Source organism: Hyla sarda, chromosome 6 (genome assembly GCF_029499605.1).
Source record: "Hyla sarda isolate aHylSar1 chromosome 6, aHylSar1.hap1, whole genome shotgun sequence".
Classification (NCBI taxonomy): Eukaryota; Metazoa; Chordata; class Amphibia; order Anura; family Hylidae; genus Hyla; species Hyla sarda.
The window spans coordinates 257,308,867-257,329,224 of NC_079194.1; the positions used below are offsets into that span (position 1 = coordinate 257,308,867).

Sequence of the window (20,358 nt, forward strand, 5' to 3'; positions counted from 1 at the left end):
GGAAAAAATCAACAAGATTTTTATAATCCTGTACAACCCCTTTCCGAATCTGCTTTCATAACATAACTGCCATAGTTTTTTTTTCACAGCAGGTAAAGAGCCCCCATCACGGTGCCAGCACTTATTAAGAGAGTATTTGCATGTGGACATTTGTGGCGTATCCATATGCAATAAATGTCTGATTCTTGTGCGTGCGTCTCCCCCCCCCCCCCCCCCGAGCTGAGCTAACTATTTAATGCAGTTTGCATAACTCCCATTGACATTAGAGGGGTACTCCGGGGGAAACATTTTTTTCTTTTCAAATCAACCGGTGCCAGAAAGGTTAACAGATTTGCAAATTATTTCTAAATTTTTTTAATCCTTCCAGTACTTATCAGCTTCTGTATGCTCCAGAGGAAGTTGAGTAGTTTTTTTCCAGTCTGACCACAGTGCTCTCTGCTGACACTTCTGTCCATGTCAGGAACTGTCCAGAGCAGGATAGGTTTGCTATGGGGATTTGCTCCTGTTCTGGACAGTTCCTGACATAGACAGAGGTGTCTGCAGAGAGCACTGTGGTCAGACTGGAAAGTTACACAACTTCCTCTGTAGTATACAGCAGCTGATAAGTACTGAAAGGGTTAAGATTTTTTTAATATAAGTAATTTATAAATCTGCTTAACTTTCTGGAGTCAGTTGATATGAAACATTTTTTTTTCCCACTGGAGTACCCCTTTAATGTATTGTACGTTCTTAAGTTCCAGAAGGGAATATTCTTTTAACCACTTGGGGACGTAGGGCGTACAAATACACCCTGCATCCCCTATCCTTAAGGACCCAGGGCGTACAGGTGGGTCTGAATCATTCAGCAGGCATCCTGGCATACAGCGAGGGGGGTCCTGAGGACCCCCATATCGGCGATCGCAGCAAATCGATGGTCAATTCAGACCGGTGATTTGCGGCGATTCCGTTCCCAATCATTCAGCAGCCATCCCGAGGACCCCCCATATTGGCGATCGCCGGTAAATACAAACTGGCGATCTGTGGCGATTCTGGGTCATGGGGGTCACATGTGACCCGATGATCCGGAAAAGGAGGATCATCAGTGGTGTAATATACACTACGCATCATCACTACGCCGGCCACTGTTAGCTAAAGCCCACCCGCCGCTGATCAGTCCCGTTTTAATGATCAGCTTTTTTTTGTGGTGCAGGTGCTTTTTCAGGTTATAGCACCTATAGTCAGTCCATGCCATCAGTAACAGGCCTGTGCTGTGTGGATGGACCGTACCTATGTGTGTGGCCTGCCCCACCACTGATCAGCATTTTTTTGGGTTCACGCAGGTGCTTTTTTTCGGATTTTAATCTTTTTTTTAATATTATTTTTCAGTTTTTTTGTGTAGAGGTCTGTGTACAAGCCACCAGCCACTGTTCTTGGCTCAGTGGCCAGACCCCCACTGACTTCGGCGCCCCCTGCCGCCACCAAGCGCTAATCAGTGCGCACACCACTGATTAGGTAAACTCTTTTATATTTTGGCACTGGGCTTTTAGTGCTTTTTTTTTTTTTGTCTAGTTTTATATTTTTATACTTTTGTTTAGGTGGTGGGTTATGGAGGTTTAGGGTGGGTTAGGGTAGGGCAGGTAGTATCACACCACACCACACACAGCACATGCACTAATAATGTTTTCCCCACACATACACACACACCCCTGCCCCCATTAAAGTAGGGAAATGGCCCGCAGGGCGTTTTCAGTGGAGGAGGCATATGCCATACTTGCCTCTGACACTAAAAGCGCCACAGAGGACGAGGAAGACCCCACCCTCATTATTTCCTCATCTTCCTCATCATCAAGTTCTAATGATGAGCCACCAAGGCGGTAGAGACTCCGTCATGCGAGGCCGCAAACCTCCTCTGCTCCTGACCCTGTGCCCCATGCTAGTATGAGTCCCGCTGGCGCTCATACTAGTCAAGGCCCCCAGTCAAGTTCACTGGTGACCTGTACCGGAGAACTTGTCTGGACTGAGCTGACCACAAGGCCAAGATTCCTGAGTTTGTTGGCGACTCAGGAATCAAGATTGACATCGTCTGGTTCACTGAAATGGACTATTTTAATTTTTTTTTTTTTATCAGTGACGACTTTTTGTCAATATGATGGTTGAGCAGACGAATCTGTACGTCCAAGAGTTCGTCGCCACAAATTTGGGCTCCTTTTTAGCTAGGCCGACGGCTGGTTCCTAGGCGATGCAGCCGAAATGAGTACATTTTGGGGCCTTGTGATGCATATGGGCCTAGTTAAAAAACCAAGGGTCAGGCAGTACTGGAGTGGGGACGTCCTCTACCAGACCCCGCTCTACAGTATGGCCATGACCCATCCCCTGGCACGAGGCCATTCAGAAATGTTTGCATTATGCTGATAATGCGGCATGCGAACTGATCTCGAGTATCACCGCCTGTATAAAATCATGCCGGTCATCAATTACTTCGGGGCCAAATTTTGGGAGGCCTATGTCCCTGGAAGGGAGGTCGCTATTGATGAGTCTCTCATCAGCTTTAAGGGGAGACTCAGCTTCCGGCAATACATCCCGACCAAGCGGGCGGGGTATGGAGTGAAGTTGTATAAACTTTGCGAGAGTACCTCCGGGTACACTTGCAAGTTTATGGTGTATGATGGACGAGATTCCTGTACTGAACCCCAAGAATGTCCCCCATTCTGGGCGTTAGCAGGAAAATCGTTTGGGGCCTTTTGCACCCATTGCTAGATAAAGTTTACCACCTTTACGTGGATAACTTTTACAGTAATACAAAAAAGTTGCGGTCTACTTGGTACAGGTTGCCATGTACAACTCTTTTGTACTGTCCCAGTACGCTGGCAACACAAGGACATTCTTGTAGTTTCAAGAGGAAGTTCTAAAGGCCCTCATCTTTGGTGACCACCAAAGAGCGGGTCAGAGAAACTCTGGAACTGTGATCGCCCGGATCGTCCTAGGCCTCTGCATTAAAAAAATTAAAAAAAGAAACCCAAACCTCTATCCCAATACCCCTGATAATATTTACCCCCCCCCCCCCCCCCCCCGCAAAAAAATGGGTCATGGAACACAGAGTCAACAGCATTGGGGGTTTGCAAGTTGCCTCAAATGCGCAGCGCACTCTCCCCACCTGAGCGGGTGCGCATTTAAGGTAACAGAATAGTGACGGTCACACACATCACATTCCCAGAGTGATGGTTCAGAGCATAGGGTTTGGGGCGGGCATCATTTTTACTTTTGGCTATACTCTGAGTCATCATTCTGGGAAAATAATTAGCATATCAGTAATTTATAAAATGGCAATTTCATTTCCCCCAAACTCCACTTCCTCTATTCCTGGAAAATAAATTTAGAGAACACCTGTTGGTTCCAAATGTCCACTTCACCCTTTTACACCTTCCCTAGGGGGTGTACTGTTTGTAATAGGCTCACATGTGGGTGTTCCTTTCTTGTATTTTCCTCTGAATGTATGTAACTGGTAACTGTCAGTTAGGTCCATAATAAACATCGGCCTCAAATGAAAATGTAAAAAATTGGGTAACCCCAGCATTTTAGTGTAAGAAAAATCAAATTTTTCAATTTATGACCCACTGTTCAAAAAACCTGTGAGGTGTAAGTACTCACTGTACCCCTTGTTACCTTCCTTGAGGGGTGTAGTTTCAAAATTGTGGTCACTTTCCTTTTTTTTTATTTTTATTTTATGTCAGAACCTTAGTGCAAATCACTACTTTAGGCCTCAAATCTCATGCTGTCTCACTCCTAAGCCCTGTTTTGCACCCGCATAGTGTTTTACCGCCTTATATGGGGTAGTTCCTTATTCTGGAGAAATTGGGCTACAAATTTTGTGGAGCTTTTTTTCTCTTACTACTTGTGAAACTTAAAAAATCTTTGGTTAATACCAGCAATTCAGTGTTAAAAATCAATTATTTAACTTTTACGGCCCACTGTTCAAAATACATGTGAGATGTAAGTTCTCACTATAAGGCTCCTTTCACACTAGTGATTTCTCCGTTATTGAAGTTCCGTCGCATGTTCCGTCACGAGAAATCACTAGTGTGAAAGGAGCCTAAACCTTGTTACGTTCCTTGAGGGGTGTAGTTTCTAAAAGGATGTCACATGTGTGTGGTTTCTGCTGTTCTTGCACAATTGGGGCCAGCAGAGCACTTAACGTCCACATATGGGGCATTTTCTTAATCGGGAGAAATTGGGCTTCAAATTTTGGGGTCCATTTTCTCCTATTACACTATGTGAAAATGAAAAATTTGGAGTAACACCATCATTTTAGTGTAAAAAATGAAATGTTTCACTTTTATGGCCCACTTTTCAAAAAACCTGTGAAGTACTCACAGTAACCCTTGTTACGTTCCTGGAGAGTTGTAGTCTCGAAAATGGTGTCACACTTGGGGGGGTTTCTGCTGTTCTGGCACCATGGGAGGTTTGTAAATGCACATGGCCCCCGACTTCAATTTTGGGGTGCATTTTCTCCAATTACCCCTTGTGAAAAAGAAAAATTTGGGGTAACATCATAATTTTAGTGTTAAAAATAAAATTTTCCATTTTCATGTCAAACTCCTTTGAGGTGTTAAGGCTCACTATACCCCTTGTTACGTTGCTTCAGGGGTGTAGTTTCCAAAATAGTATGCCATGTGGTTTTTCTTTGCTGTTCTGGCACCATGGGGGCTTCCTAAATGCAACATGGCCCCCAAAAACCTTGACAGCAAAATTTGTTTTAAAAAATCCCACAGTTGCTCTTTCCCTCTTGAGCCATGTTGTGAGCCCGCACAGCACTTTATGTTAACATATTAGGTATTTCCATACTCAAGAAAAATTGGGCTACAAATTTTGGGGTACTTTTTTGCAGATTTCGATTTTTCTCCTCCACTTTGTTGCTATTCTTGTGAAACACCAAAAGGGTTAACAAACTTTCTGATTGTCATTTTGAATACTTTGAGGGGTGCAGTTTCTATAATGGGGTCATTTATGGGGTATTTCTCACAGAAAGGCCCCTCAAATCCACTTCAAACTTAACTGGTCCGTGAAAAATTTACATTTTGACATTTTCGTGAAAATTTTGAAAATTGCTGCTATACTTTGAAGCCCTCTAATGTCTTCAAAATTTAAAAACATTTCAACTTTATTATGTCAACATAAAGTAGACATTTGTATTTGTGAATCAATATATAATTTATTCGGGATGTCCATTTTCCTTACAAGCAGAGAGTTTAAAAGTTATAAAAAATGCAACATTTTCAAAATTTTCATGAAAGTTTGGGATTTTTCAGCAAGAAATGATGCAAGTAACAACGAAAATTTACCACTATGTTAAAGTAGAATATGTCACAAAAAAAAAACAATCTCGCAATCAGAATAAAAGATAAAGACATCCCAGAGTTATTAATGCTTAAAGTGACAGTGGTCAGAATTGCAAAAAAGGGCTGCATTCTTAAAGGGGTAGTCCAGGAAAAAACTTTTTTATATATCAACTGGCTCCAGAAAGTTAAACAGATTTGTAAATTACTTCTATAAAAAAATCAGTACCTTTCAGTACTTATGAACAACCTTAACTTCAGAAGCTCATAAGTACTGAAAGGATTTTTTAATAGAAGTAATTTACAAATCTGTTTACCTTTCTGGAGCCAGTTGAGATATATATATATATATATATATATATATATATATATATATATATATATATAAATAAAAAGTTTTTTCCTGGATAACCCCTTTAACCCCTTGGGGACGGAGCCCATTATGACCCTTATGACGGGAGCATTTTTTGCACATCTGACCACTGTCACTTTAAGCATTAATAACTCTGGGATGCTTTTACTTATAAATTTGATTCCGAGACTGTTTTTTCGTGACATATTCTACTTTATGGTAGTGGTAAATTTTCGTCAATACTTGCATCATTTCTTGGTGAAAAATGCAAAAATTTGCTAAAATTTTTTTACATTTTGCATTTTTCTAACTTTGAAGCTCTCTGCTTGTAAGGAAAATAGACATTCCAAATAAATGATATATTGATTCACATATACAATATGTCTACTTTATATTTGCATCATAAAGTTGACATGTTTTTACTTTTGGAAGACATCAGAGGGCTTTAAAGTTCAGCAGCAATTTTCCAATTTTTCACAAAATTTTCAAAATCTGAATTTTTCAGGGACCAGTTCAGTTTTGAAGTGGATTTGAAGGGCCTTCATATTAGAAATAACCCATAAATTACCCCATTATAAAAACTGCACCCCTCAAAGTATTCAAAATGACATTCAGTAAGTGTGTTAACCCTTTAGGTGTTTCACAGGAATAGCAACAAAGTGAAGGAGAAATTCCAAATCTTCATTTTTTACACTCGCATGTGGTAATAGGAGAAAAAGCCCCCCAAAATTTGTAACCCAATTTCTCCTGAGTAAGGGCGCAGTAGAGGGCTCAGAAGGGAAGAAGCGACAATGGGATTTTGGAAAGTGAATTTTGCTGAAATGGTTTTTGTGGGGTATGTCACATTTAGAAAGCCCCTATGGTGCCACAACAGCAGAAAACCCCACATGGCATACCATTTTGGAAACTACACCCCTCAAGGCACGTAACAAGGGGTCCAGTTAGCCTTAACACCCCACAGGTGTTTGACAATTTTTCGTTAAAATCGGATGTGTAAATGAAAAAAAAAAAATTTTCACTAAAGTGCAGATTTTTCCCCAAATTTACCATTTTTACAAAGGATAATGGGAGAAAATGCCCCCCAAAATTTGTAACCCCATCTCTTCTGAGTATGGAAATACCCCATGTTAGGACGTAAACTGCTCTGCGGGCAAACTACAATGCTCAGAAGAGAAGGAGCGCCATTGAGCTTTTGGAAAGAGAATTCGTTTGGAATGGTAGTCAGGGGCCATGTGCGTTTACAAAGCCCCCCATGGTGCCAGAACAGTGGAACCCCCCACATGTGACCCCATTTTGGAAACTACACCCCTCACAGAATTTAATAAGGGGTGCAGTGAGTATTTACACCCCACTGGCGTTTGACAGATATTTGGAACAGTGGGCTGTGCAAATGAAAAATTAAATTTTTCATTTTCACGGACCACTGTTCCAAAAATCTGTCAGACACCTGTGGGGCGTAAATGCTCACTGCACCCCTTAATACATTACGTGAGGGGTGTAGTTTCCAAAATGGAGTCACATGTGGGGGGGGTCCATTGTTCTGGCACTATGGGGCTTTGTAAACACACGTGGCCTTCAATTCCGGACAAATTTTCTCTTCAAAATCCCAATGGCACTCCTTCTCTTCTGAGCATTGTAGTGCGCCCGCAGAGCATTTTACATCCACATATGGGGTATTTTTCTTACTCAGAAGAAATGGGGTTACATATTTTGGGTGCTTTTTCCTATTTTCACTTGTGAAAATGAAAATTTTAGGGTAACACCAGCATTTTAGTGAAAAAATTTTTTTTTTCATTTTCCCATCCAATTTTAATGAAAATTCGTCAAACACCTGTGGGGTGTTAAGGCTCACTATACCCCTTGTCACATTCTGTGAGGGGTGTAGTTTCCAAAATGGGGTCACATGTGGGTATTTATTTTTTTGCGTTTATGTCAGAACCGCTGTAAAATCAGCCACCCCTGTTTCAAAACTACAACTTCCAGCATGTACTGATCTCTGAAGGGCATGCTGGGAGATGTAGTTATGCAACAGCTGGAGGTACTTAACTACAACTCCTAGCATGCTGAGACAGCTGTTTGCTGTTTGGGCATGCTGGGATTTGCAGTTTTGCAACATCTAGAGGGCTATAGTTTATAGACCACTGCTCCAAACTGTGACCCTCCAGATGTTGCAAAACTACAAATCCTAGCATGCCCAGACCGCAAACAGCTGTTTGGGCATGCTAGGAGTTGTAGTTTTGCAAGATCTGGAGAGATACAGTTTAGAGACCACTGTATAATGGTCTCAAACTGTAGCCCTCCAACTGTTGCAAAATTACATATTCAACATGCCCAAACAGCTGTCTGGGCATGCTGGGAGTTGTAGTTTTGCAACATCTGGAGGGCTACAGGTTAGAGACCACTGTATAATGGTCTCAGACTGCAGCCCTCCAGATGTTGCTAGGCAACTTACCGGCTTCCGTAGGATCCAGGGAGCCATCCTCTTCTGCCGCACGTCATCACCGCCCGCCGATCACCATCGCCCGCAGCCTCCGTCGCCCGCCCGGATGGGTAACTGGATCATCGGCGCCGGTCCCCGTCGTTTCTCCGTCCTGCCTCGCCTATTGTGGGTGGGCAGGATGGGGAAAACGAAAGTTAACCCTCCCGCCCCCGATCTGCTATTGGTCGTCGCTTCTGACGATCAATAGCAGACAAATAGCAGGGATAGGGGGGGGGGTGGCACCCCTGCCACCTCACTCCTATCCCTTCAGGGGGATCGTAAGTGTCTTAGACAACCGCGATCCCCCTTATTTTGCGGGTCACCATAGACCCGTATGATCCGGAATCGGCACCAATCGCAAGTGTGAATTCACTTGCGATTTGCGCCGATCACCGACATGGGGGGGTCTAATGACCCCCCCTGGGCATTTGCACGGGGTGCCTGCTGATTGATATCAGCAGTCACCCTGGTCCCCGCCCGGCGTGCGGCGGGGACCGAAATTCCCACGGGCGTATGGATACGCCCTTCGTCCTTAAGTACCAGGATGTAAGGGCGTATGCATACGCCCTTCGTCACCAACAGGTTAAGGTCAAAATGGGTCCCTAATAGGTTAAAAAAAGCTGGAACAATATGTGCATTGTATGAAGTATTGATGCTTGGCTAAAGAGAAGAAAGGGATGCAAGTGATATTACTTGTATTGTAGATCAGTTTAAAAAAAAGTAAATAAAAATAAATAAATATTCTATGTCCAGTACAGAAATGTAGAAAAATGGAGCACTCACCCGGTCTTTAGTAGAGAAAACTTCTATATTGAATCAAAGAAATCTTGGCGTTCTCATGGAGTGCAGGAGAGCGGACAGGAACAGGGGGGGTGGGGAAGTAGGATTGCCCATCTTACTTCCCCACCACCCTGTTCCTGTCCGCTCTCCCGCACTCCATGAGAACGCCAACATTTCTTTGATGCAATAAAGAAGTTTTCTTTACTAAAGACCGGGTGAGTGCTCCATTTTTCTACATTTCTGTACTGGACATATATCTCACCTCACATGTGAGCACCGGAAAGGTCATACAGCTGCAGGAGTTTGATGAATATTCCCATATGTGAAGTAACAGTGCCGGGCAGTCTGTGTTGGACTGAAATAAATATTCTAGTTTCCTTTATTGTGCTGAATATTTAAAAATGACAGCATTTTTTGCTCTATGTTTGCTTTTCCTCTTAAATTCCTCCAGAAAATGTATAAATAAATTGTCACTTGTGTGTTATCATTCCATGTGTTAATAGGGAATGATCCTGCAGATGTTGACACTGCCAGTGCACATTGGACATTGTCATGGTCAAACTATATGAACACACTCCATGGACAGGGGTGATGGTAACTCCCAGATGTCAATTTATTAATACATTTCCAGAAGGAGGAAAAAAGAAAATACACAATTTGGAATTGTACTAAAAAGGTACAACACAATTTCATAAGAGAAAAAAAAAAGTTTAGAATAGATTTAACTTTCAGACAATTTTTACATGGAAAACAATACTACTATGCCCCTAAAACCTTGTATTTCCTCAAATTAAACATTTTGTACATTATAAATTTGTGAGAACCCTTTGATTCAATGGTGTAACATCATATTGTATTCATCCTTGAAAATAGAGGTGTTAAATATAGGATATCTAATAAAAATCTGTAAAGGTCTGTATACATAAACATGTTGGTACACCAGTATTATGGTAGAATTACACAACTTACTATTCATTTCATATTTTCATTGAATTCCAATAAAAATGAGACCATTCATATCATCCTGACAAGTAATTCTTAGAATAACATGTACAATATTATTATCTTTCTTCCCAGATCTCAGTGAATATATTTCGGACACTGCCTCCAACTGACAACCCAGAGTTTGACCCTGAAGAGGATGAGCCAAATTTTGAGCCTTCCTGGCCACACCTTCAGGTAAATGTACTGGGGCATAAATGAATGGTGCAGGAAGGTTGGGATGAAGTTGTTGTCCCTTATGGGCTTAAAATGGCAAAACAAAGGCAGCAGGAAGGCACAGACACAGTTTGTTTGAGAACTCACAAAGGTTTCGCTTACAAAGATCAACAAGCGGGGGTGGGGGGAGGATTGGCAGGTGTTTTCACAAAGAGGTACATAACTTAGTATAAAAAACTGACACTTTAAATGAACTTAAACTCTCTCTACTCTGATTCTGGACCTCAGTTCTAAAGGCTGAACCTCCGATTCTGGACCTCAGTTCATCCAAAGGATAAGATGTCAGTTCGCAGGGTCCCACCGCTGGGGACCCCCTCGATCTCGGCTGCGGCACCCCCAAATATCCAGTGCACAGAGTGAAGTTCGCTCTGTGCCGGATTACTGGCAATGTGAGGTGGAGGCTCGTGATGTCACGACCACGCCCCTTGTGATGCCACAGCCACGCCCTCTCAATGCAAGTCTATGGGAGGAGGCCTCCTCCCATAGACTTGCATTGAGGGGGTATAGCCATAACGTCACAAGCCTCCGGCGCTGCACCCGATACTCTAAGCGAATGCCGGGTGCAGCAGGGAGATCGTGGGGGTCCCCAGTGGTGGGACCCCCACCATCAGACATCTTATCCCCTATCCTTTTGGATAGAGGATAAGATGTCTAGGGGCAGAGTACCCCTTTAAGTTTTGGTGCATTTAAGTCACACCCAGTATCTGGACACCCTCAGAGTCCAGGGCTCTTACTATTTAGGCAATGACTCTTGCGCCAAGAGCCACTCACAGTTATACTTCACTCCTGAGAGACATTTACTGGGGGCAATTGCAGTCTGATTTCTCTAATGGATTGATATTTGGATAAATTGTTGCTGCTTTAATTTTCTTTAATTTTATATAAATAAAATAGTAAATAAATGTAATATTTTATTTATAGGCTTTTTGTGATGTTGATGCAGTATATAACAATGGTCAAATTGCCTGCCTTCTTTTATGTACTATCTCAGCCCAGAAACATGCTTCCTCACATTCCAAGACTTCCTTTACAGATACCAGAAGGAAAATAACAATATTAAGGGTAAAACCATACAATCAGGTGCATTGCGTTGTGCTTCGCCACATTTAGTAACTGTTTCTGAAATGCCGCTGTTAACCTGTCTTTTTTTTTTTTATAATACTTGCCAGTTGTTGCTATTTAGCTATAAGAATGTATTTAGATGAATTTGTATAGAACTATATAGATTTTATTTTAATTTGCTGTTTCTATCTCTGCTTGAATAGTGCCTCAACAGTGTCTCAACCATGCAGTAGAGTCTCTGCATGCAGATGAACACAAAAAGCGTAAATCAACAGCACGGATGCTGAATCACACTATTAGTACAGCAATTAAATATTTCCATTACTTACTATGGGAAACTGGTACGACGCAGTTACAAACAACAATACAAGTGCAATGTAACCTGATTGTGTGGTTCAACCCTGTCAATTTTTGCATAGCAGTAATGCTATGGGAAAGGAACAGTACAGATATGCTGAAGTGTTTCAGGTTCATACTTACAGTATCTCACATGAGTAAATGTGACTGAAGAAACTCTGTTACAATGTAAAGTAGTGAGTGCACAGCCTGTATAACAGTGTTTAATGTAGTGTCCCCTCAAAATAACTCAACATACAGTCATTAACCTGTTATCCCCCTTAAAGGGGTACTCCGGTGCTTACACATCTTATCTCCTATCCAAAGGATAGGGGATAAAATGCCTGATTGCGGGAGTCCAGCCGCTGGGGATGCCCGGGATCATGCACGTGGCATCCCGTTTATAATCAGTCCCCGGAGCGTGTTCGCTCCGGGTCTGATTACGGTCGCCCGCAGGGCCGGTGGCGTGTGACGTCGCGCCCCCGCCCCCGTGTGACGTCACGCTCTGCCCCTCAATGCAAGCCTACGGGAGGAGGCATAGGATACGGGATAAGATAGGGGATAAGATGTGTAAGCACCGGAGTACCCCTTTAAGGGGTGTAGCTCTGTTTTTGTAATCCTGAATAATCCCATTAGTTGTTCCATATATCTATAAAATATATATATATATATATATATATATGTTTATTATTTTTTTTTTTTTAAGTACCGTATTTATCGGCGTATAACACGCACTTTTTAGGCTAAAATTTTACACCCCCAGGAAAGGCAGGGGGAGAGAGGCCGTCGCTGCCCGCTTCTCTCCCCCTGCCTTTCCTGGGGTCTAGAGCGCTGCTGTCGGCCCTTCTCACCCCCTGGTTATCGGCGCCGCTGCCCGTTCTGTCCCCCTGAGTATCGGTGCCGGCGCCGATAGCCAGGGGGAGAGAAGCGGCGCCGACAGCCAGGGGGAGAGAAGGGGCAGCGGCACCCATTGCCGGCGCCGCTGCCCCGTTGCCTCCCCCCATCCCCGGTGGCATAATTACCTAAGTCGGGTCCGCGCTGCTGCAGGCCTCCGTTGTGCGTCCCCGGCGTCGTTGCTATGCGCTGAACGGCCCGGCGCATGACGTCAGTGCGCCGTGCATAGCAACGACGCTGGGGACGCACGACGGAGGCCTGCAGCAGCGCGGACCCGACTCAGGTAATTATGCCACCGGGGATGGGGGGAGGCAACGGGGCAGCGGCGCCGGCAATGGGTGCTGCTGCCCCTTCTCTCCCCCTAACCAGGGGGTGAGAAGGGCCGACAGCAGCGCTCTAGACCCCAGGAAAGGCAGGGGGAGAGAAGCGGGCAGCGACGGCCTCTCTCCCCCTGCCTTTCCTGGGGGTATATCGGGGTATACACGCGCACACACGCACCCTCATTTTACCATGGATATTTGGGTAAAAAACTTTTTTTACCCAAATATCCTTGGTAAAATGAGGGTGCGTGTTATAGGCCGGTGCGTGGTATACCCCGATAAATACGGTATCTTTTGGCCAGGGGATTAGTGGCAAGGACTGTAAAATATAGAGCAATTTGGAGAATAATAGTTTTAGTAAGTTCACTTTTCCAGACATAACATTTTGAAATGTTTTCATGTGAAGATGATTTGGAATAGAAGAAATGTGGGGAATAGTTGTACAGTGGGGCAACAAAGTATTTAGTCAGCCACCAATTGTGCAAGTTCTCCACTTAAAAAAAGAGAGGCCTGTAATTTTCATCATAGCTATACCCCAACTATGAGAGACATAATGATAAAAAAAATCCATAAAATCACTGAATTTAAAGAATTTATTTGCAAATTATGGCAGAAAATAAGTATTTGGTCAATAATAAAAGTTCATCTCAATACTTTGTTATATAGCCTTTGTTGGCAATGACAGAGGTCAAATGTTTTCTGTAAATCTTCACAAGTTTTTCACACACTGTCGCTGGTATTTTGGCCCATTCCTCCATGCAGATCTCCTCTAGAGCAGTAATGTTTTGGGGCTGTTGCTGGGCAACACAGACTTTCAACTCCCTCCAAAGGTCTTCTATGGGGTTGAGATCTGGAGACTGGCAAGGCCACCCACTCCAGGACCTTAAAATGCTTCTTACAAAGCCACTCCTTTGTTGCCCGGGTGCTGTGTTTGGGATCATTTTAATGCTGAAAGACCTAGCCATGTTTCATCTTTAATGCCCGTGCTGATGGAAGGAGGTTTTCACTCAAAATCTCACACTACATGGCCCCATTCATTCTTTCCTTTAGACGGATCAGTAATCTTGGTCCCTTAGCAGAAAAACAGCCCCAAAGCTTGATTTTTCCACCCCCATGCTTCATAGTAGATATGGTTTTCTTTGGATGCAACTCAGCATTCTTTCTCCTCAAAACACGACGAGTTGAGTTTTTACCAAAAAGTTCTAATTTGGTTTCATATAACCATATGACATTCTCCCAATACTCTTCTGGATCATCCAAATGTTCTCTAGCAAACTTCAGACAGGGCCGGACATGTACTGGCTTAAGTAGGGGGGACACGTCTGGCACTGCATGATTTGAGTACCTGGCGGCGTAGTGTGTTACTGATGGTAGCCTTTGTTACTTTGGTTCCAGCTCTCTGCAGGTCATTTACTAGGTCCCCCCGTGTGGTTCTGGGATTTTTGTCAGTGGTCTTGGATTGTCAGTGGTCTTGGATGTCTTCTATTTATTAATACTTGCTCCCACAGTTGATTTCTTCACACCAAGCTGCTTGCCTCTTGCAGATTCATTCTTCCCAGTCTGGTGCAGGTCTACAATTTTGTTTCTGGTGTCCTTTGACAGCTCTTTGGTCTTGGCCATAGTGGAGGTTGTGACTGTTTGAGGTTGTGGACAGGTGTCTTTTATACTGATAACAAGATCAAGCAGGTGCCATTAATACAGGTAACGAGTTAAAGAAGATATCCCATGCAGCAAAGAAAAAAAAAAAATACCTAGCCATTCCATAGTATATTCACCTACCACCTCTCTGACATGTTTGTGATTTTTTTTTCCGCCCCCCATTCACCAGCTATTCAGCTCATAAATTGCAGTTACTTCCTGGTTATGGTGGCTATGCCTGTGATCTCAAAGACTACATTTCCCTGCATGCACTGCTCACATTTCCTGCTCTCAGCTGCCTGAGCAGAGAACTTGTTACCACCCCTAACTTATGTTAGCCACTCCCACATAACACTGAGCTCCAATCATAGCCCTATACAGCAGGGTGGTCACATAACGCTGAGCTCCAATCATAGCGCTATACAGCAGGGTGGCCACATAACACTGAGCTCCAATCATAGCCCTATACAGCAGGGTTGCCACGAGGAAACAAAATGTAATGTCAGTGCTCAGAGAGAGGGACCCTGGAGTTGAAGCTGCAGTTTTACACTGTAAAATCACTCCCTCCCCCTCCTCCTCTCAATGAAACAGCTTTACAGTGGCACAATCACCTCCCCCCTCCTCTGCCCTGCACTCCTCTCTCCCCAGTGCTCAGTGTGACAATTCTACTCTCCCTCCCCTCCATTCTCAGTGTGACAATTCTACTCTCCCTCCCCTCCATTCTCAGTGTGACAGCCCTACACTGGCAGCCCCCTCCCCTCCCCCCTCTCCTCCGTTATCAGTGTAAAAACATTAGCAAGGAGAGGGGAGAGAACTATGATCTGAATCAGCCGGCATATAGGCAGTGCTGCTCAGCCAATCACTGCAGAACAGAGGGAGGACAGTGTGAATATTCATCAGATGGGAGGGGCTAAGGCCGAGCTCAGTCAGCTCTCTGCAGCACAGGGGTTTTCTGGGTAATTGTCACGTCACGGCCCCTGGATGCTGCTGATAACAGCCTGAATAGGGGGTCGAAAGTCATGAAAACCTGGAACAGCTGAATTTCCTGTCAGACAGAAGAATGCAGATAAAGCTTGTTTCTAAGCAGCACTGGTAATGGAAGTGATTTACAAACCTATATAACTTTACCTTCTGCACTAAAAGCTGAACAATTGTTTACTGTGAGACTTGTCCTTTAAGGACAGAGGAGACTCTTAAGGGTGCGTTCCCACCTGGTGTACACTGAGCGTATTTCACGCTGCACAAAATTTACGGCAGCAGCGGGAAATACGCTGCGTATTCCTTGCTCCCTATACACACAGGGCTTTCCGGCAGCAGCCCTATGTGTGCAGTGAGTTTTGGAGGCGGAGCCGTGCATCACAGTCACGCCGGCACTCGGCCCCGCCTCCAAAACCCACTACACACATAGGGCTGCTGCTGGAAAGCCCTGTGTGTATAGTGAGCAAGGAATACGCAGCGTATTTCCTGCTGCTGCCGTAAATTTTGCGCAGCCTGAAATACGCTGCATATACGCTAGGTGGGAACGCACCATTAAAAAGAAGTTACAGGTCTGTGAGAGCCAGAAATCTTGCTTGTTTGTAGGTGACCAAATACTTATATTCCTCCACAATTTGCAAGTAAATTCTTTAAAAATCAGACAATGTGATTTTATGGATTTTTTTTTTTCTCATTATGTCTCTCATAGTTGAGGTATATCTATGATGAAAATTACAGGTCTCTCTCATCTTTTTATGTGAAGAACTTGCACAATCGGTGTCTGACTAAATACTTTTTTGCCCCACTGCATATTGAGCTTGTATTGCGGGGGTTTGCTAATTATTAAGACTTTCATTAGAATTCTATCTAGTTTTCATACTCAGAAGTCATAAGCCATGCACCAAGATGGTTTGCTGGGACTTTCTGGAGTAGGACCCCTAAGGCTATGTTCACACAATGGAATTTCCATGCGGAATTCGTCATTGGAATTGTGCACGGAGATTCAGCAGAAACAGAGTCCCTTCGATTTAAATGGGATTCTGCTGCACTGTTCACATTGCAGAATTTCAGTGTCAGAAACATCTGGCGCAGAAATTCATATTCCGTTGTTCGTAAAAAGAAAGACATTTCTATTCTTTTAGCAGATTCCGCACAGAGAGGCATTGCTGTCTATGAGACGGCGCATTTCCAATCGATCCTAGTGCCGATGTGTTCTGCCAACATTTCGCTATCAAGGGAATGTCCACACAGAGATTTTCCATACAGACATATGAACATAGCCTAGTTGTGAATCCTGCGTGTGAACCATGGGTGTGATTGTCCTTCTGTATAGTGTCCAAAGCTATTTGCTGTGGGAGATAAGTAGACTATATCATGTACAAATGCATATAAGTTTAGCAGCGAGTATATCATTGTAATCCCATGAAATTGTGTGCTGAAATGTAAATGTCGTAATAGGGGATCAATGGATAGATTAAAGGGGTTGTGCGCTGCCCTGCCTTTCGGAGCTCCACTCGCAGCGTTCGGAAGTTCATTACTCCAAACGCTGTGTGCGGGCTTCCGTGTTCACGCCCGGCCCCTCGTGACGTCACGCCCGCCCCCTCAACGAAAGTCTATGGGAAGAGGGCATGACAGCGGTCGCGCCCCCTTCCCATAGACTTTCTTTGAGGGGGCGGGCGTGACGTCACGAGGGGGTGGCCGCGAACATGGAAGCCCGCACACAGCGTTCGGAGTAATGAACTTCCGGACACTGCGAGCGGAGCTCCGTAAGGCAGGGCAGCGCACAACCCCTTTAAAAAGGAGCAGTCATATGGGGCCAACTCTGCCTTGTGTAGTTTGAAATATGGGTTTTGTATTGCAACCATAAATAGTAAGTATAATTTGTAATTGTTGTTGGGAAGTCGATAGTAATGACAAGAACCTGCCTCCAAATCCCCGGTGCCATGAGACAGTGTTAAAAAATATCTGTTAGGCCTTTTCTAGCATGAAAACCCAATAACATCATGTTCAGGAACTGTGGAGACAGGGAGTGTTTGTGTTTAAAGGGGAACTCCAGTGGGAAAAAAATTTTTTCAAATCAACTGGTGCCAGAAAGTGCTCTCTGCTGACACTCTTTTTATTATGAAAATATAAAACTTAACAGAAATACAAACATTCTTATAAACATAAATACAAACTTTCCGTCTCTAAAGAAAAACACAAAAATAAGCATAACCAGCAATAACTATAACACAAAAACCACCACAGAACCAAAATCCTCCCTAACCGGCCAGCCCAGCTATAACCATTCACGACACTACACACGACACTACACACGCAAAAACGAAAGAGAGAAAGAAAAACATTTTTTTTAAATAAAATAAATATGGCCAACTGCCGTAACTAAAAATAAGCCACATTGTAAATTTTTCATTCTTTTTCTCCTTTACCTTATTACTTTGTGGTAAGCTTGTGGGGGTATAGGGTATATGGGGTGTAGCTGTGCAGTGATGAAAGGGTGCTGGTTTAACCCTTAACTGTCGTGACGCCAGGGTGAGGGCTCCTCTGTATATGCTTGTCCTATGGCCACCCGTCCCAAGAGCTATAGGGAGGAATAATAAATGAATGTCCACAACCAGAGGTTTCAGAAAACTGATGCTGCTTACTTTGCAGCTCAGGAGCAAGAGAGCGAGGATTGACTGGCAGCTCTTTTATATGGGCAGGGTCTGGCCTTGAGCTCATTGGTCCATACCATCTGTCATTCACTTTACACAAGGAATTATGGTCTAAACATGTGACCACCCATGTGACCTAGGAAGGTCCTTTAACATACCCTAAGAGAATTAACATTAGTCACATGACCTAAGGTCCTGCGACACTATATACACAATTGAAAATATACATTCACAAACATCACAAAATTAAAGAAGATACAATATATAAGTAAAAGATGGCGGTGCTCTAATCCCAAGGTATAAATTAATGAGGTGTATGTTACTCACCCGGTGCGAGTGGGGGTCACACTGGATATGTATTCCCCCACCGACACCCTGGGTCCCCTTCAAACGTAAAATAAGTCTCCCAGTCTCCGTCACAAAGGCATCCCTTTCACAAGTGCGCAAGGTGTTCCGGAAACACAATGTGGAATCCGTAGCAATGTAGAAATAGAGACAAATGTAAAAAGAACCAGCACTCAGAGAAGGAGACAATGACAATGATGTTCAAAAAGTCATAAGAGGCAGAGAAGTAGCTCACTTACTTCACATGGGGGGAGTGCAAGATCAGGTCTCACATACTATCCCCCCTCCAGGAAGGCACACAGATAATAACCAGAAGAGATCCTTTCATATCATAGGGCAAAACCTATGATATGATATGAAAGGATCTCTTCTGGTTATTATCTGTGTGCCTTCCTGGAGGGGGGATAGTATGTGAGACCTGATCTTACACTCCCCCCATGTGAAGTAAGTGAGCTACTTCTCTGCCTCTTATGACTTTTTGAACATCATTGTCATTGTCTCCTTCTCTGAGTGCTGGTTCTTTTTACATTTGTCTCTATTTCTACAAAATTAAAGAAAGAAGAGGTGACTAGGGGCTATCCCACCAGGAGGACCCTACTGGAACGAAGTAACTCTGGCTTTGGGGACCACCATACAAGGTACGGTATACTATACAGTACCGGGACACCACAACTTAATAACAAAAAATAATTAAATAAATAAATATATGGCTAAATGCCGTTGCATTGCAATAGAATGAGATTTGCCTTCGGATGAGATGCTCCGCCTCCATCACATCCTATTGGCTCACACTTGTCACGTGACATATTTAACGGTCACGCATCGACGCGCACAGCAGTCTCAGTTTGGCTATCACAGTGAGAGGATCTCCTCTTCCTGTGATAGCTGAAGCTGCACGGAGCTGCACCAAGCTCTCATGGCCTCTGTGGCCCGATTCAGCTGAAGCTGCACGGAGCTCACATGGGCTCTGTGGCCTGATTCCGAGAGCGGAATCGGGCCACAGAAGCTCATACATTTACTCAGCTCATATGGCTCATACATTTACTCTTTTATTACCTTTACTGTTTTATAGATCTACAGCGCTATCGGGATCCCGCTATCGGGATCCCTATGCCCGATAGCGTTGTCATCAGCGTGCCTCCCCGCGAGCGAGATAGATCCACAGCGCTATCGTGATCCCAATGCCCGATAGCGCTGTCAGCGTGCCTCCCGCCAGCGCTATCGATCAACAGCACTATCGGGACCCCTATGCCCATAGCGCGGTCATCAGCTTTGCCTCAGCTTTGTAAATGTAATAAAAGAGTAAATGTATGAGCCGTATGAGCTGAGTAAATGTATGAGCTTCTTACAGAGGCCATGAGAGCTCGGTGCAGCTCCGTGCAGCTTCAGCTTACACAGGGAGAGGAGATCCTCTCCCTGTGATAGCCAAACTGAGACTGCTGTGCGCGTCGATGCGTGATGGTTAAATATGTCACGTGACAATAGGATGTGATGGAGGCGGAGCATCTCATCCGAAGGCAAATCTCATTCTATTGCAATGCAATGTAACTATAAATGACTCCAACTTGGTAAACCGTTTTTGAACACACATTATATATATAAAAAAATAAAAAATAAAAACAACAACATCTTATACATATCAACATATATAACACAACAACAACTTATATGTATCAAACCTATATAACAGTATAACTAAATAACAGTATAACTATATAACAAAAATAACAACCTAACAACCTACATTAAACTATCCCATCACCCATCACTCCCTCTGGACATAGGTCAAATTCCATTGATCACAGTTTCTGTCCACTTTTTGTCCATAACTGACCCATGCCAGACCACCACCACCCTCCCAAAAAACCCCACCCAACCTAAAATACACCCCTACCCAACTAATATAAACAGAACAATATACCGTATTTATCGGGGTATACCACGCACCGGCCTATAACACGCACCCTCATTTTACCCAGGATATTTGGGTAAA

General features: G+C 43.8%; 1 protein-coding gene across 1 annotated transcript in view; it reads left to right on the forward strand.

Moving 5' to 3' along the window:
* PPP2R5B (protein phosphatase 2 regulatory subunit B'beta) overlaps positions 1–20,358 on the forward strand; it is a 163,388-nt gene that overhangs the window by 69,254 nt on the left and 73,776 nt on the right. The window contains exon 4 of the mRNA XM_056527052.1: positions 10,001–10,102. Within this exon, the coding sequence (XP_056383027.1) occupies positions 10,001–10,102 (102 nt within the window). The remainder of the gene's footprint in view (positions 1–10,000; positions 10,103–20,358) is intronic.